General features: G+C 32.1%; 1 protein-coding gene across 2 annotated transcripts in view; it reads left to right on the top strand.

Annotated features, from left to right (window-relative positions):
- The first annotated feature begins 7,417 nt into the window (after window positions 1-7,417).
- LOC129963323 (acetoacetyl-CoA synthetase-like) overlaps window positions 7,418-19,240 on the top strand; it is a 31,279-nt gene continuing 19,456 nt past the window's right edge. Inside the window, exons 1-7 of one of the 2 annotated variants that reach the window (XM_056077627.1) lie at window positions 7,418-7,577; window positions 9,307-9,429; window positions 10,031-10,134; window positions 14,759-14,876; window positions 15,898-16,008; window positions 16,618-16,715; window positions 18,097-18,211. In XM_056077627.1, the coding sequence (XP_055933602.1) occupies window positions 7,553-7,577; window positions 9,307-9,429; window positions 10,031-10,134; window positions 14,759-14,876; window positions 15,898-16,008; window positions 16,618-16,715; window positions 18,097-18,211 (694 nt within the window). In that variant the 5' untranslated portion in view covers window positions 7,418-7,552. The remainder of the gene's footprint in view (window positions 7,578-9,306; window positions 9,430-10,030; window positions 10,135-14,758; window positions 14,877-15,897; window positions 16,009-16,617; window positions 16,716-18,096; window positions 18,212-19,240) is intronic. The other variant, XM_056077626.1, reaches the window with a different exon arrangement.

The following is a 19,240-nucleotide window of genomic DNA, read 5'->3' as shown; positions in this document are numbered from 1 at the left end:
TTGAAGTCTATAAAGATGAGAAATTAGAAGATTTATACTAAGAACAGAACGGAACGGAATGGAATTATGTGGAACCATCTAGGCCAGTGATGGGGAAGGCCTCAGATTATTAACCTTTGTTACAAAAAAGACAAAAAAAAAAAAAAAAATGTGAAGTTTGAATGAATGAATCCCATAACTAATTTTTAATCTTTTGGCTTTGTATCGTCTTTCATCGTGCAATTCTTTCTCTAGCTAATCTTGTTTCATTGCAATGGAATCTTCTATAAACATATTGTTCAAAAATACTTAAATTAAAACTAAGTATTAAAATCAGATTGACGCAAATAAGGATTTATTAACAGAAAAACAATTGTATTGCCAATAAGAAATAAAAAGATACTGAAAAAAAATTGATAGAAATAACTTCCAACTTTCCCGTACCACTGGCGTCGTGTGGAAGTTTGGAGAGGGGGAGGGGGTGCCAGCTCAGATGTCGTCCTCATCATCTGACCGTGATTTAAAATTAAGCGGTCCGTACCAAAATATCCTTCGTGTTGCTTTGAAACGGGACGTTAATATAACTTAACGTAACCAATCCAACTTTCCCATAAAATAAGGCATGATAGGTTTTTTATCTCTAGATCGAGAATTAAACTCTTTAATATTTACCACAATTCAGTATAAACCCATAAATAAAACGTAAAATTTAGAATCCTGCTTCTAATCTTTATTCATGCTTTGAATTTATCCCTAAACTTTTTTTAAACGCTGCACAGCGTTACAGACGGCGCTGGACAATTATATAATAATACAAATTTTCAGTAGTTAATGAAGAAAATTATGTGCTTAATAATAAACACTTTACCTTTCTTGCAAAGAAATAACTATATGCTTAGAAGTTAGAACAATTTAAATAAATCAAATCCTTATATTATTTGAATTAATGAGCCGCAGAATTTGCGGAGAAGTTTTAGTAAGATCTGGAGAATCACACGGTCTATATATGTTTCATTGAAGATGTTACTGGTATAAGGGTCTATTTTGTTCTACATGATTTTTAGGATTTTCCGTTATTATGATGTGGTAGCCTGGAGAAGCTGTACTGGTTTAAATGGCGCTCTTGTTATCATACTAAGTTTTAAAAATTTGAGATACATTCCAAAACCTCCTTCGTGTAGCTTCAAAATGGAATGTTAAACTAACTAAGACTACTCGAAAACATTTAAAAATCCATTTCGATCAACTTTGAATTTTAATGTTTTTCTATTTCATGTTTCTCTATGTGCTCTTTTATATTTCATGTTGCTTTATGTGCTCTTTTCTATTTCATGTTGCTTTATGTTCTCTTTTCTATTTCATGTCTATTTCATGTTGCTCTTTTCTATTTCATGTCTATTTCACTTGCTGACCCGGCGAACTTCATACCGCCTAACAGTCAATGAATGATGTGTTAACTTTATCTAAACTTAATTTAGCTTTTATTAACATAATCCTGGCATAGGGTAGCGCGTCTGCCCCGTGATATGGGCGTCCTGGGTTCGAGTCCCGGTTCGGGCATGGTTGTGCTTCCTCTGTTCTATCTGTGAGATGTGTGAATGTGCCCTTCTGTAAAAAGCGGTTGTACAAGCGAATGAGTGATGCGTGAGTAGCAAAGTTTTACTCTTGGCCCTAGTAGGCGTTACTAAAAAAACAAGAGGCGCAACCCCACCGGTTTAAAATCGCTGTCTTCGTAACAGCGGGCTTTTCCCATGGCAAGTGCAATAAGAAACAACACAACAACATTAACATAATAGCTGACCTTACGTTGCCCTGTCTTACCTATAAATATTTAATTCAAACAGGAATAAAAATTATTTTATATCGTTACGTATTTTTTGTCACTTTATCGAGAAAAGTCTGACAATTCCAATTTTTGATTGAATGCTCGTTATTGAAGTGCATTTGGATAGACAATATTTTTGGTTTTTCCTTCTGGAGCGTACACAAATAAATCAAAAGGTTTTCCGACGCGCAAACAGGCCACATACAGCTGTCCATGTGAGAAGCATGGATTTTCTAAACTCAGTCCTCACACTTGTAGCGATTATCCTTGTGCTTTGTTGATGGTCATTGCAATGGCGAGTCGCACCGGAAACTGCAAACGTATCAATTCGAATGGCATATCTGTTGGAATCATTGGTATCCGTGGCAACAGTGCATTTTCACCTTTAAATTTTTCCGTTTAAAATTGTAGCTTCGATTATGCTGTTCATCAACTTTTTCACTGTAGGCCTGGTACCACTGCAGAGTTGTGGTGGATTGATGTTTCGTAGAAGAATTATGGGCACATAAATTTTCAATGTTAGAATGTGCGGTGGCATGCCTGGCAAATCAAGTGAGTTTAAGAATTCATTGGAATAATTGACAACTTCCTCTTGATTCATTACAGTATAGATGGACTTGTACGTTGTTGTGCCACCTGGAATTCTGTTTTGAATGCTGAAATTGATTGTATTGACATCATTGTTTTTGGCTGCTAAAATAGCCCGTGCACTGAGCCACTGATTATTTCTGTAATTTTTTTGCTATATTTGGGAAAACTTTGTCAATTAACTGTTAATTGGTGGTTGCTGTGATTGTACAGAAATTTGTTGGTAATGCGATGCATTGTGTTGATTCATCGATTGTCATTATCCGATTCCCAATGTCCAACAATTGTTTTGCGAAGAGATCAGCGGATGCATCATTTTGTAGTTGTACACGTATATTGGTCTTCAAGTTCAATTTCTGTACGTGTTGCCATAAAACTGATGATTTGAGACATGCATTGAACTCATCAGCGTGTATTCAACGTGATATAACTGGTAGGGTTAGTCGAAAAATCACTAGACAATAAAATGATTGCGCCATCGAAGAGCAGTTGATTTTCTTTTAGTGTACGATCAAGTGCGTTCAATGCTTTTTTGTGCGCCATAGTGCACTCGTCCCATATAATGAGTATACATGTTTGGAGTATTTTACTCATTCCGGAATTTTCGGTGATATTGCATGTTGGTTTTTCAGTGATTTAGATATTCAAATACAATTTCAGTGATGCATGTGAATTTCAGTTCTACCACTATCCAAAAGAGTTTCTGCAATTCCTGATTATGCAATTGCCAGTGCAATCATTATGTGATCTTATGGTTGCCAAAATAAGTGAAATGATAAAAGTTTTTTCTGTGCCTTCGTGTGCATCCAGGCAATACAATCGACCGCTTTTGCTTTTGATTGCATGCATAATTCTGTCATACGCTTTGCATTGCTCTGAAACCAAATTTGGACGATTCGTTTGAACAAATCTACCTAATTCGTTGAAATCAAGGTCTGTTTCTCGTTTCAAATCACGATCGAAAAGGCGGTTTGTGGATCGCTTCGACGCAGGCATCTCCAGTTGTATCAATACTTTGTTAACGATTGCCAAACACATGTCCTCAATCGTAACCAAAGTTTTATTATACACGTTTGGTAAAAATTGAATATCTGTATTTTGATTCGTTGTACTCAAACGGTGCCAATTGTCTTCACTCATGTAATCTTTGAATTTTTCCCAAAGTTCTTTTGGATTTGACGGGAAGCCCTTTGTCAATATTATCGCAAATAAAGGGCGTATTTGTTGTGGGGAAGCAGTAGTCGATGCATTAGCGAGTGAAGTGTCCCAATGTGCATCGTCTTCAAGAAGATTTAATTATTGGCAAGTTTCACGGTATGTGGCACAAACTTGACCGTTCACTGTTCTGAATTCTTCGAAGGATGTCGGTTCACGTACGTTGATTGACAGTAATCGCAAGTAAAATCATTCTAAATTGTTAGGCCTAACGCGTCGATCGAATATAAATTGGGATGTCCTTCAACTGCTTTGCCTTGCTTGTGGCGTTGAAACGTTTTCGCTGATGCATTTCGTCGGTAATATGTTTCAGAGTACAGTATGTGTATACACTTCAGAGTACAGTATGTGTATACACTTCAGAGTACAGTAAGTGTATACACTTCAGAGTACAGTATGTGTATACACTTCAGAGTACAGTATGTGTATACACTTCAGAGTACAGTAAGTGTATACACTTCAGAGTACATTATGTGTATACACTTCAGAGTACAGTATGTGTATACACTTCAGAGTACAGTAAGTGTATACACTTCAGAGTACAGTATGTGTATACACTTCAGAGTACAGTATGTGTATACACTTCAGAGTACAGTAGCGTCTTTGCAAACATATCTTCGCTACACAATGAGAAAATGTAGTTAAAGTTGTTGTTGGTGGTGACAATGCTCTTGCACGTAAATTTTCTGATGTGAAGTACACGCGCTGGTCAGTTTCAAGGTGCACTGTCAAATGAACAACTGTTGGAAGTCGTTCATGGATTGGAAATGATAAAATTCGTCATACTGCTTCATTACTACTGATGTAGCGTCCCAGTTGATATTGATTGATTTCATTTATAGATCCAGTTGTATTCCCCACACCAAAAACTGCCATATCGCTGCCTTTGTTGATATATTTGCAAATGTACTTGATTGATTTCACCTAATTGTAATACTCGATATTGATATGTGCTTTGAACGTCTTCGTGATGGATTTGCCGCCATCTTCAGTTGATCATCGACGATAGAATGGATATCCGTCATTTCCAATGATAGTCTCGGCAAGTAAAGCTCTTGGGTATCGTTTTGTGCATTTCAAATCAGACATTTATGGTGAATTGTTGTTAAATACATCACATGGAGCATGAATCATGTTTTTAGTGAAGACTTTATATAAGTCTGAATCGGTGTCGGCATCTGGTATTTCTGCTAAGATGACCCGATTGATCTGATGTAAGTTTTGTTATCAACCATATAAAAATGTGCGCTTGTGGCAATCCTCGTTTTTTCCACTCAATGGAATACATCCAACAGCCTATCTCACCAAAAACCTGATGCTTAACAATGAAATACATTAAAGATTTCAGTTTTTGCTTGAGCACACGTGCTGTAATATCATGACGACCCGAAGATGATTGTGTAGGTAACAAACGGTCTTTGATTTCTTCTCACGTAGGATTTCATGTGAATGTTATAAACAGATCTGGACGGCCATATGCGCGAACTATATGTTATTGCTTCGTGTGCGTATTCATGCATGTGCCGTTGGCTCCCTGTGAATGTAGTCAGCAGAATGACCCTTTTTCCCAATTCGTTGGGATTCGCATTGCAATCATTAACAATTTCAACAAGTAAATGAATGCATTCTGAACGCAGCTTGGTTTGATTTAATAGAATGTAGAGAAGTCGTTCAGTTTCGATTTTCGCATACATATCGACAATATATTGATGAAACAATTGTTGACATTTCAAGATATGATTTTCAGTGTTTCACGAATCATCAAACGATAAGAATAATAATTCATGGCATTGACTTTCTTATTCGTTTCTTCATCTATTTGTGTATTTTTCATTTTGATGTTGAAATGATATCCATCTTCGCCTTGCCAAAATAAAATCGGATATTGCAATCCGTCTTATGAGCTATGTGTTTCTGCGACTAGCTGAACATTCCGATTCTGCGATGAAGAATTATATCACGTGAGTTAAATTCTTCACCAACTATAACGATCGTCATTTCATTAATTGTTGGTGCACTGTATCATCTTTCGTGTTGACCTACAGGTGTTTTGTCTGCTTTAACTACTACTCTGTAGTCATCAAATGGTATTTGGTCAAGGACAGTTCTAAACAATCGAATCAATTTGTTGTGATGATCGAATAAAGTTTATAATGCAGCAACAATTCCTCTTCTAGTGCCCGTATTGTATCGACAACGTTGATCATTTGTTCATCAGTGTTTCCCATGAAATGGCAGTGGTGAAGAAATTTATGATCCGTATCTGGCAGTGGTAGTAATGATCCAACACGATGATAGATTTGTCCTTGCACTTTGAATGTTGGCATGTAATTGCCGCGCACGATATTGGTAGCACCGAATGATGTCATTTGAAAACATGAATTGTATTTGAGCATGTTCGTTAAGAAATCTTTTGATCCTCTCGTGTCACCTGATACCAACGTCGATAATGGTTCGGATGGGGATAATGGTTCAGTGGTTGATAATGGTTCGGGATGTAATTCTGGCAATTTTACTTTTCAACCTGCACAGCACATTCCCGGTGCTTCATTCTTAAATTTGAGTGCACTGCAATGTGTGAATAGTTCATCCATTTTTTCCAAGAACCACACTTGGATGAATGCTGTAATTATATTTAGCACCGTAATGGAAAGCACTGAGATTCAAATCAGTTGTTCGTCTGGATCGAGCAGTGCTCACTCGCATGATTTGCAGAATGGATTCTCGTTACAAGTTTGCTTCAGATGAACGCGCTCGAACATTACGTTCTCGATTGGATTCCGATCTCGCTTCTCGTTGCTCGTTTGTTTCTGAGGCTCGTGTTGCCTTTTTCTTTCGTGCTTGAGAGATAGAACGACCGATCGCTCGTTTTTTGAGAGGCACAACTGCACAGAAATGACGTTGAAAATTAATTTAAATTTTCATTGGCTAATTTGTATTGAAATAAATTTATTTAAATCATATGTTTTATTGAATTTAAATTATTGATAAAGAACTTAAATGGTGTTTAGTTTTTTTCTTGATTTTCTCCGATTTCTAAGGGTGTATAATAATTTAAATTTGGAATTTTTCCAATAAAAATTCTATTGCCATTATAGTAAAATAGGTGTAAAAGTCATACCATGCTATAAAATTAATTTAAATTTGTTGAGCGTTGATCAGCGACTCATTCAATGAAATGTTAAATGGCCAAGCACACGAAATGCAATGTTAACGAAGTTTGCTCAGTGAAAGAAATGAGCATTTGAAAAATTGCGAAAACTGAATTTAATTTCACTTATGATGAAACAAACACTCGCACACAGAACAGACACTCGCACACTGACTCTGCACCGTGTGGCAGAAGGGAGGGGAGAGGCAGTGGCCAGCCACCGACACCCTCCGAAACGACGCGCGTGCCATCTATTGGAGCATAGTTTTACTAAATCAGAAATCTTTGCGAACATGCGTCCCACCATTCCCCAAAGTTTCATCGCAATCGGATGAACGGTTTAGGAAGGCATAAGAGACATACAGACAAACTTTCATTTTTATTTATATAGATTGTGCCAATTGATACGTTATGCATCTCAGTACAAAATTTTTGAAAAATTATGAAATTTTCATATTTTTTTTAACTATTTCATCTGAATGTTCATCACTAAATAAAATGTCCTTTGCTTTGCTTTCATTCAAAGTTTATAGACAAGAAACCGAATTTGCACCAAAAAAAATATTATCATCAAATAGGAATCTGAGTGCTTCTTCTTATTCCTGTTTTCAGATACATTGGAAAGAAGAACCAGATGGTTTTAAAATGTTTGGTTTTTTTGCAGGAGATGAAGGGAAAAATGTCATCACTGTATTTATCTGTCAAGATATCATTACAATGCTAAATGTTCAAGAAACTTCCTGTTTTAAAGAGTTAAATTTCACAGTTACGTGTCTTGTCTAAATCCCCAAAAGATGTCCTGTATTTCGAACAACGCAGGTAAGATGCTATTGCATACTATAGTAGCACTTTAAATAAATATCATTTCCGAATTAATTTTAGCAGTTTTAAATAAGAATTGGTTTTATGAGAATAGAAATAATTTCATTCTGATGAAACATGTTAATAATGCCAATTATTACACACTTTTATTTATCTTGACTTGTTTCATGAATACGAAGATGGCATTTTTTAATGAGTTTCCATTCACTTCTAATAAACGTGTTCTTGATATCAATTCAATATTTTATATTTTTAGAATTTATTTATATGTTGATATGTTAATTTAATTAAATTTTGAATCCCTGTAAGTGACGTGAACCGGCAGTTATGTTTTAAAAAATCCATTTAGTGGGTCCATAAAGTTTATAAAAATAAAGTTCAAAAAGTATAATAAAATAAAATTATGATAAAAGCAAAAATAATTTCTATTTTCTTTATACTGTATATAGTGGTTATATTTATTTGTTGAAAACTATTTTATGAAATTTATTTATGGACAAAAATTCCGTTTAATTATGAGCATAAAAGAAATTCTGCTTCCAAAATTTCTATTTATTTATTTATTTTTGCTTTATCTCAAATACTTGTGCACATTTTTCTTGTATATTTTTTATAAAATGACATCTGACTCGCGCTACAGAAATCGAACACATTTATCCTTTATTGAATTTTTCTTTAAATGAAGTTTTTTTTTCTCTTCTGATTTAAAAAATTTTATATTTCGATAGATTTATGGAAACATTTCCAGCGTAGTGAATAAATATATGTGTGTGTATGAAATCCTTTTCTTGGTTTTGTGCCATTTTGACCTTAAAGATTATGAAGAAAGATCTATTTCAGTTATTCATTTATTATATTGAGTGAGTGTCACGTCTTTAAGAAGACATGCAAATATCTGGTAATTAGGAGTATTTGGCTCACATTATCTAGTAATTAGGAGTATTTGTCTCACATTATCTGGTAATTAGGAGTATTTGGCTCACATATTTTCAGGGGTTTGTATATTATACTCAACAACTCTGCATACGAGATGCTCATCAATTTATTCATTTTACTTATGAAAACATTAAAAAAATACATTCTGTCTATAAGTCTTTTCTTATGGTTCCTTTTCATCTTAGATTTGGATTATTAAATTTTAATGGATGAAATTGAAATATCGTGAACTAGAAAGGATATTCCAAATGGTCATATCTGATTTGTTGTTCGCCTCCCTTCGCTGCTCATCAGAGAAAACAAATATAGTCTATTTAAATTATTCATGTATATTGAGTATCGAATAATCTCTATTGAAACCTCTGAAGAAGAGGTATTTGGTTCATGTTCTACAAGCTCAGAGTCATCTAAATTATACTTCCTATATGAAATGCAAATCTACTTATTCCCAATTAAGTAATCGATCATTCTATTTATTACTTGTGATAATATAGAACACATATTGTGATTTCTTGCAAAAGGCACTCGGAGACATAAAATGCCACCTACCATGTTATGACTATGTTTCTGACTTGTATAGATACATATCTTCAATTTTAATGAATAATCTAACCATTTATTTACTTCTAACCATTTTTCTTTATAATAACCATTTGCAGATCACAAAAACTTCCTGGTAATGTTTTTTTTTCAAGTTGATTTCAAAATGTAATTTTCAAAAAAAAAAAAAAAAAAAAAAAATTACATTATTTAATTTATAGTTACTATTCTTTTATTCAAACACATTTAGTGATAAATGGCTTCGTAAATGCACTGGAAACTAACCCGAAAGTTACCTGGGACCGAAAAGTACCAGGAACACAACTGGATAAATTCAAGAAAGTAATTGAACATAAATACGGTCATCAATTTGGTGAGTTGCATTACTTTCTTCTTCGTCTATTTAACAATTAATAAAGATGTAATAGTAGCAGGGCCTTCATTTTGCTATTAATTACTTAATTCATATATATATATATATATATATATATATATATATATATATATATATATATATATAACTTATATATATATATATATATATATATAACTTATATATATATATATATATATATATAAACTTATTTACTTAGATTAAATTTAAAAAAAAAATACCCCTCTGTTAATAAGTTCCTGCTACTCAAGAAGTAATTATAAGCCAATTTTGATGACTCTAAGTCCGCCTGATAAAACTTTTCCAGAGATTCCTTTTTCATAATATATGTTGTATCACACAAGGGGCCTGGCTCAATTTACAAGTAGATTACTTATAACATATTGCGCAAGTAATATGCTTACTTATAACATATTTTAATGTTAATAAAAGTAAATAAACATTTTAAATCATGGAAGTAGCTTATTTCAACAAATCCCTTGTAGGATACTGCTGTTAATTCTACAATTTTTTTAGGTAATAAAAATTTTAAAATTCATTTCATGAACTATGATTTAGAAATAGCAAATTTTCTTTTCAGATTCGTATTGGGATTTCCATAAATGGTCTGTAGAAAACTATACAATCTTCTGGGAAGAAATATGGCACTATTTTGGTGTTATAGCATCGAAACCATACGAAAAGGTAAATTGAAATCTCATAAATAATCCGGGAGGACAACTAGTCTTTAAAGTAGCAGTAGTAGCAAGAAAAATAATCTAAAATAATGAAAAATTTTAAATGAAGAATTTGTGGTACAGAATTTCTATCAATAAAATTCCCGCTATTGGCCATTATCTATTATCATACGCATATAACATGACTTGCTTCATATTTGTAAAGATAAAATTTTATATCATGGAATGGAACTTCGTGAGTGCTGAAATCATAAAATATTGTGTATTTACCTGCTCTTGTCAACAAAACATTATTTTAATATTTTGAAATCCTGTAATCAGTTAATCTTCTATTTTAATGAATTTGTATTTCATATAATTGGTGCAACTTAAAATGAATTTGAAAAAAAATGGACTTCCTAGTTTCGCGCTATTTATAACACTGAATTCTAAATTAGACACTAAAATAAATTAAAATAAAAAATTCTAATAAGATTGTGTTTTCGGTTTTATTAATTTTTTTTATGTTGAAGAAATTGTTGTGTTGTTATATATTATTTATAAATGTTTATAAATTATGGAAGTTATTTTTTCAAAAATGTTGGTTTTTGAATAATATACGTTTTATTTTACTGAGGTTACATGCATATACAAATAAAAATTTAAATTCTTAAAATGTTAATTTTTAAAAAACGTCAGGTTACAAAATACACATATCAAATAAGAATTCTCTATTTCAAAGCTATAAAGAGAATCTCAGAATTTCTTGCCCAAATGGGTGACAAAGCACACCGATTCTAGCAATATTCTGCGTAGAATATATGGTTGCAATGGAGGAAAGAATCAAAAATCAGACTTAATCTGATTATTAAATGGAAACACGGATGTATAGAATATCCAGAAATGTTATCTCTATGGCGGCATCTACTAACAATTTAGGTCTGATTTTTGACTTTTTGAGCATTTGTTACATCATATTCTATGTAAAATATTGGTAATTTTTTTCTTTATCACTCCATCATGTCTGGGCTATGGATTTCAGAGCACACTAGGATTCCATCCTTAATTTCTCGTTATGTTCTCCAGCCGACTACTATTTAGTTACCTCAGATATTGAGATAGGGTGTGTTTAACTGCCATATATTGTGCTAGCAACGAATTGGTCAAATACTATTGAAAATTAGCCCCCAAAGGTTTTTCGCATACTATTTAATAAAAAAGTAATCCCTTTTCATAACGCATAAAGTTTTAAACATAGGGCAGGATTGTGAATATCTTGTATAGCATTGCTGAAAAAAAATTACAAAAAAATGACCTTTGATGTAAATTTAGCATTTTTACAGAATCCAGCGCGTGGTCATTGATGACTTTTTTTTCAACCGACAGAAACCAAAATTTGACAAAGAACTAAAACTATTGTCACAAAATCACTTACCAAGTCTCATACATTCAAATCGTTGCATTTTTGAATTATGCATTTAGATGCTTGAATGTTAACTTTTGATGAATTTAGTACGAAACTGGATAGGTATGTGTACTTTATATGTTAAATGTTATTCATCTGGATTTCTTTGTTTTGTAGTTATTGTCTTAATTTATATTTGGGCATCAAGACAGCCATATTTCCTCTAAATGGATTTCGCTCAAAATTTTATATAATTTTAAAAAGTTAGTGTAAATACCATTTACCAATTTTCATTCGAAAATGCAATTTTCAGAATTAGGAAAATTTTATCTGTATTTTAAACATGGAAATTCATTTAAATTGCGAGTTAGAATTTTTTACCGATGACAATGGTTTTTCTAAATTTCATATATTAGAAAATAAAGTGATAAAGCACATATGGTGCTATTCTAGATATAAAATCCCATTGGAAATTTAATGAATATTTTTAGCATAATGAAAACATAGCAGATGGCACAGAATAGAATTGCTATCACTTTATTCTCTTTACTGTTTAACAATTCATTCGGCATGCAGAATTTTTTTTGATTTGAACTTTACAATCGGTGTAGTTATTATTGCGATTAGTTTCGATATTTTAGCTATTAAACAAATTAGCCTTTAGGAATGACTGCAAATCTTTTCCAACTGCCATAAAAGAAATTTCTATGAATTTTTATTTTTAATATATAAAATAGCTATTAATATATCTATCTCCGTCGGCTCAACCATTCATTTTTTTCTTTTCATTTTTTGTAGCTTGCAAAACTTGAAAACTTCACTATTGAAGGCATTAGTAATCGCACATGAATTATGATATATGGGGTGCAATGAACCCTACCCGGCCTATGAACCCTTCACGCCAACAGTCTATATAGTTTATTTCCGATCATAAAATTTTCTAAAGGAGGTATATATTCATGTACTGGCATTTTTGAAAGTAAAAATTCTTTTTCATGAAAATTACGAACTTAACCTTTAATATTGTTACAAACTTGTAATTTGCTTCCCATCACGGCTAGTATCACCGTAAGAAAGACCCTTTGTAAGATCTGTCCTGTGCGTCAATGACCTATGAGCTTGGCGACCATTTGGCGACGAATTTGGCGAGTTTGGTGACTAAATGGATACTACTGGAGAACTTTCGTTCGAGAACTTTCACGATCCATCCACTAAGACCCGAGATACAGCCAGGTACGCCCTGATTGGTCTGAAGACTCTAGCCCCGCCTCCCGGAACTATAAAAGACAGGCACTCGGAAGTCGTGTGTATCGTCAGAAGAAGTTAGTGTGTGGATCTTCAAAAGTTGTGTGTGTGTGAGAGGAGTCGGAGTCGCCGACAAATAAGAGAAATTAGAGGATGAGACAGCAAACAAACTGCTGAACTATAGCAATTAAATGTGCTGCGCTATTACAATTGATTAGCGGTATTTGTTGTAGAAGAAAAATTTTGTAACAATATGATCTCTGTTTTTCCTATAGATTTTTAGCAACAGTTAACACTTTTCTTAACTAATATGACTTAACTAATATATAAATACAATTTTGCATGAAACAACTGGCGTATGCCATTACCTTCTTAAACCCTTCTATACGCGCCATAAAATTCCATCGTATATTCTTTGCTGTGAAGAATTTAATGATTCATTGCTAAACAGTATGTCTTTTTTTCCCTGTCTTGAATATGAAATACAAATCAGTTATTTGTCGAAGTATTGTTATCGCCAAAATAATTGCAAGATTTCGGAGAATTTTTACATTTTACATAAATATGATTTCCGAATTCCCACAACGGAATCTTTCTTGCACACAAAGTATTAGATATGCTATCCCCCTCAAACCACATAGAATTGTGAAACTTGGACAATGCCATAAAAGCCATGAGTACTCAAATTTTCATTTTCATTCCTGAAATATTTTATTTTAATTCCTTTGCGCTTGGCAATATAGAAAACGAAAACCAGTACTTGTGTATTAATTGCATACTACTAACAAGTAATAAAGAATATAGCTTAGGCGTTCGCAAGCGATTAACATGAAAGTTCCAGAATATCTATTGTTTATTTTGAATGCTTTTTTTTCTCGGTTCGGTCAGTTGGAATCAACGTTATACTTTGACATAGAACTATAGTTGCAGTCGCAGGATCGCGTATCAAATTTCATTTCTGTGTTTTTGATTATTGAATTTACATTCATAAAAAATTACATATCAACATCGGTTAATCATGACAGATTTGATTTGGATCTAGATTAAAGGTACTAGATCTGTGTACCAAATTTCATCTGTCTAGCTCTTTACGTCTGCAGCTATCGTGTTTACTTGTGCTCGGACAGATTGACTTCCTCCTAGTAGGCATCATTCAAAATTTGATATATATAATACAATTTTGGTATAAAGTCGACATACCATATTTCAATCGCCTACCTAGATACGTTAATGAGACCTAGTTAATAATGAATTAGAATTATTAATAATGACCTAGATACGTTCTTCTTAATCATGGGGATTCCTCAAATTCCCGAATTTGAATTTTTTGACTATTATAATACTTTCCTTGTATACGCTTCGTATGCGCGAAAATCAAAATGCTATCAGTTAGGGGAATGAAGTTTGATGTGTGATTTTATGTATCAAAATTGTACATTTGTATGTATCAAAATTGTACATTTGTATGTAACAAAATTGTACATTCGTATTTAATTTTGTACGACATCCGTTAACTGGTGTCATTTGCGTCTGTCTGTCCATTCCCTTTCATATGGACACAGAAAAGCAACGGACTAAACTGATAAAATTTGTCATTTTTAATTTAAGAACAGAATTATAAATATGGGCTAAAATTTGATTAGAATCCTTCGAAGATGGTTTGTTATCAATTTGTTGATTCATGTATTAGTGAATACTGTAATTCAAACTCTAAAAAAGTTAGATTGAGTTTTGTAATTTTGATATAAAAATATAAGTAATATCGACATAAAAATTGTACAGCTATATCAGATTTTAAATCAATTGATCAAATTAAAAAGGTCTAAATGGGTACTTAGAAGCTTTACATAATACGCGTTATACTAAGCCCTGACATAAGAATGTCGAAGGTAAAGCATCCCTTATTGTTGACTACAATTTATTTATTACTTATAATAGAGTACGATTAGAATTAGTCTATCTAACTAATTACTGATCCTGCTTTTTATTGATTTTTTTATAGATACTGGCGAAAACAGGAAGTGGATTTTTGGATAATGATTGGTTTCCTGGTGCAAGGTTTAACTTTGCCGAAAATATTCTTCGAATAAGAGATAATCGCGTCGCTCTGTTATGCGCTGGTAAGAGTAATTTCTTTTTCTCCTTTTTGAAATTTAACTGATTTTCTAATTATTTCAGATGAAAGGTTAAAATTGGTTGATATTGTCAAATTGTATTATTTTTTCGGTAAAAAAATCTTGAAGGTTGGCTAATTTTGTCGACTTTAAAGGAAGTCAGTGGACTTTAGTAAACTGATTACACAATGATATAGAATCAAAACATAAAATAGAAAAAAAAATAAATGTTTTTTACTTTAAATTTAATAAAGAATTTTAAGAAATTCAGAAAAATAAAATTATTTTGTTTGTGAAAATTTATGCAAAATATTATTTCGAGTGCTTTAACAAATATTATAAATTAAACATGTTTGACAAAGTGCAGAGCTTTCCATCATATGCACTGCTTAATTTTGCATGAATACTTGAATGCAAATTTTATGAATATTTTTATTAATATTCTAACAGGAATATTTATTTACTTAATAAGTGAGCGAGCTGTGATAATGGCAGCTATTTGGGGAAAAGATTTAAAAATTACTTCCTTAATTTGAAACAATTTGGAGTGTTTTTGTTATTGGGATGCTACAACCCAACAAAATGGCAGCTAAACTTAATGTGTGGCTAAGTGTTACAAACATTCTATAATTTTTCACTCAATATTTCTAACAGAAAGAAACACCTTTATTTTTCTGTTGCATTTTATTAATTCAGACAACGGAAAAATGAAAAATTAATTTTTTCCAGTTCATTATCTGTACTTTGAGATACACGACATTTTGTTCATTGTTTGTAGAAGACTAAGTACATATTTATTTTCATTATAGTGCTATATAAGATTATGCCATTTGTTATTTCATATTTAAAGGAATTACAAATAAAATAAGATTATATTTATCCAAACAAGAATTTGATCCATTAATTTAGGCTTAAAGAGATTCTATTTTTTTAAAAATTATGGTGCCTTAATTATTGGATTTTTCTTACTTTTTTAAGAAGATCAGTTACAAATATTTTACTTATTCTGGTTGAGTTCTTTCTTCAGATGAATTAGGGAATGAGGACTCAGTGACATACGCTGAGATGTTCGAAGAAGTCAAACTATATGCAGCAGCATTTCGCAAACATGGATTGAAAAAGGGAGACAGAGTAGCTGGTAAGTAAGCTTTTCAACTTCCGCCATCTTGCCTCACGAATTATCAATTTCAATGTTTGCTTCGATGAATGTAGTACACAAACTACAGCTACGATGTATTTTTACACATTTAATGTCCATTTATTATCTAGTTTTATCTAAAATAAGTTTTTATTAATATAACATTGAAATATTTCATTTTTTAAATTTATTTTTCAATTTCAGCTCATTAGTAAACTAGGCTATATAATTTATTATTTTAAAAATATTCAACATAACAATAAAATAAAGTAATAAAAGTATTAAAATTATTTGAAAATTTGGATTTGATATATTTATCTTTTTGTACAATAGAATAAAATACTAGAGACTTTTCTGACAAATTTAATTTGTAATAATTGAAATACACCTACATAAATGAGTCTGTGTTTAAGAGCACTTACATTGCATTCAATAAGTAACAAATGGCCAAATAGCAAAGAAATAAGGTAGACTTTTTATTACGGCATTGTCATATCTCAGTTGAAATAGTTAACTAAAAACATATAAAAATTAATTTAACTGATACAATTTTTATTTCATTTTATTTACAGTTTTTTAAAAATTAACCAATATAATTTTTAATTATAGCTTTAATGACGAACAGGAAAGAAGCAATATTTGCAATGTTAGCAACAACGAGCATTGGCGCAATATGGACAGGACCACTTCCCGACTTGGGAGCCAAAGTAAGTTACGATACAACATCGAAAGTTTTATATATATCAATGATATACAAAATTTACACATTATATGTTGCTATTTTCCTACTAAGGTAATAACAGTAATCACCAAGCTGAAATATTAGCACAAAATGGTATAACGCCAACATTTTAGCTTGGCGACGAATAGAATTTTGTTAAGGTTCCACCAAGTTCGCAAAATTATTGAGCAAATTGCCAAATTTAGCAATAGCCTGCCAAATATTAGCGATGGTTCGATAGTAATCTGCTATGATTAGATGCTTTTTGTCTGATATTTCTTTAGCAGAAAAATGTCCACTGTTCGTTTCAATATCCTGAGATTACGAATTTTCTGCAGTTCTACCTCTCTGAGGGTGAGACGTGAAAGGATTCCCATTAGATACTTATTCATTCAGTTTTTTTCCCACGTCTTTGTTAGTATAGCGCTATTTCTGACCTTGCTATTTTATTTTAATTCAAACTTACGTATTAATTGCATATTGGGCTAGTTCAAGTGACACAAAGAATATTTTATATAATATCATTAAATGAGACCAATAATATCAATTATTAATTTTAAAATGATATAAAAAATTCAATAACAAATAAAAAAGTGCTTTAACATAAAAAATTATTATTCTATAAAAATGTTAATTATCCAATTTTAAGAATAGAATTCCATTTATTCATCATACATCATGTTTATAGCAAATGAAAATTGTTCTAAAATATGTTATTACGAATTAGTATCTTTTTTTCTCAATATTACGAATCATCCGCAATTTTTACGCTTTCTAAGTCTGCGAATAATCAGAGTTTCCTTTATTGTTAAATGTATACTTCTTCTTCCCTCACCTCTATTTTGACTAAATAAACGCATCCTGACGCATGCGCGGTGGGTTTCCGAATCCGCGAATGAACAGTAGTATATATTTACTGAAAATTTTAAAATAAAACTTTAAAGCAGCATCACGGAGCAATCTATCAATGAAACCACTATGCTGCTTACACTATGTAAACCACTAAAGGAAATGATATACAACTAGTTAGAATTATTAGAAGTAGAATGGTTAGAATTAGAATTTTTCAAAGTATGCATACTAACCAAACACTTATAAGTGAAAAAAAAATCCCTGAAAATTATCTTTTTTTAATATGGAAATTCATTTAAAAAAAATCAATTGATAAATATTTATTTTAGCCATCAGATTAAGGAATCTGTCAGCGGGCTTGTAAAGTGCCATAAGTCACAACACAACAACAGATTAAGGAATAATTCTGATTTGATTTCTGCATGGTCATACTTGAGAAATAAATTAAAACCTTAAGAAAGCATCACATCCAAAATTTGCTTAATTTAAAACTAAATTAAATTTTCAATTTGCAGGCCATTTCAATCATGGTTAAATACGTTGATCCTGCAATGATAATAGCTTTGGATTATTTTCAAGATGAAGGCAGACAATACGATCAGTTTCACAAACTCGTCGTGGCTTCTGAAAGTAAGTGAAAATGTGTTCATTAATATGCTGAAAAAAATCCATTTATTCGAATGGTGCTTTTGAATTAAATGGGAAAAAGAAATATAATTACATGCAGAGGTATTATTAATGATATTAAGAAAAGTTGTTAATGATTTTAGTTAAAAATGAAAAAATAAAATTAATATTTATTATTTTATTATTAATCATATTGTTACGAATCAGTGATGCTGCTTCCCAGCATAGTTGGTTCCATCATCAGAAAGACTGTTTTACAGTTATCGGTATTGGACGGAGTCCGGGTATCGCGTAGGAGATCCCAGAGCTCGGAGACAAACTTGGCGACCATTTGGCGACTTAGCGATGAATTTGGAGACTTTGGCGCCAATAGATTATACCCGAAACATCGAGAATTTTCCAGATCCGTCCATTAGGAACCGAGATACGCCTCGAACGTTCCTGATTGGTTGAGAGGCTTCTAGCCCCGCCTCCTGAGACCTATAAAAGGAGGCAGTGTGGAGCTGCCGGGAGAGTAGTCGGAATCGACGATGAAGAACTAGTTTTCCAGAGATTAGCAGAACGATCTAGTTACCAGAACAAGCTAGTGCTGAACTAAGCTGTGCGCTACTGTCTGCAGTAGAGTCTTGTTGTGTGCACGTCTCGGCTGAAGATAATTGTCTTCTCTGTGCTGTATATAGTTGTCGTCTTTGTGCTGTCCTGTGTGTCTTCGTGTAAATAAACGTCGTTGTTATTTTTTTCTACTGCCGCCTGCTGATTGAGCGTTCTCCACACCATATAACTTCCACTATCCAAACGAACCCGCGAAATTTCGTAACAATATGATGCAGTGAAAAATTAATTATGAGCATGAAATTTACGATTAAAAGAATCAGTATCAAAACAGAATAATTGAACAATTATTTCTTATTTACACAAAAGAAAAATATTTTTTATTCATCTTATAATTAAAAAATATATAAACGTAGTTAGCATTATAAATAAATCCTTTTACGATTATTTTTTACAGAATGTTAGCTTAGATGGGAAAAA

Source organism: Argiope bruennichi, chromosome 3 (assembly GCF_947563725.1).
Source record: "Argiope bruennichi chromosome 3, qqArgBrue1.1, whole genome shotgun sequence".
Taxonomy (NCBI): Eukaryota; Metazoa; Arthropoda; class Arachnida; order Araneae; family Araneidae; genus Argiope; species Argiope bruennichi.
The sequence above is the reverse complement of the archived record's forward strand: the minus strand, read 5'-3'. Positions and strand labels throughout refer to the sequence as shown.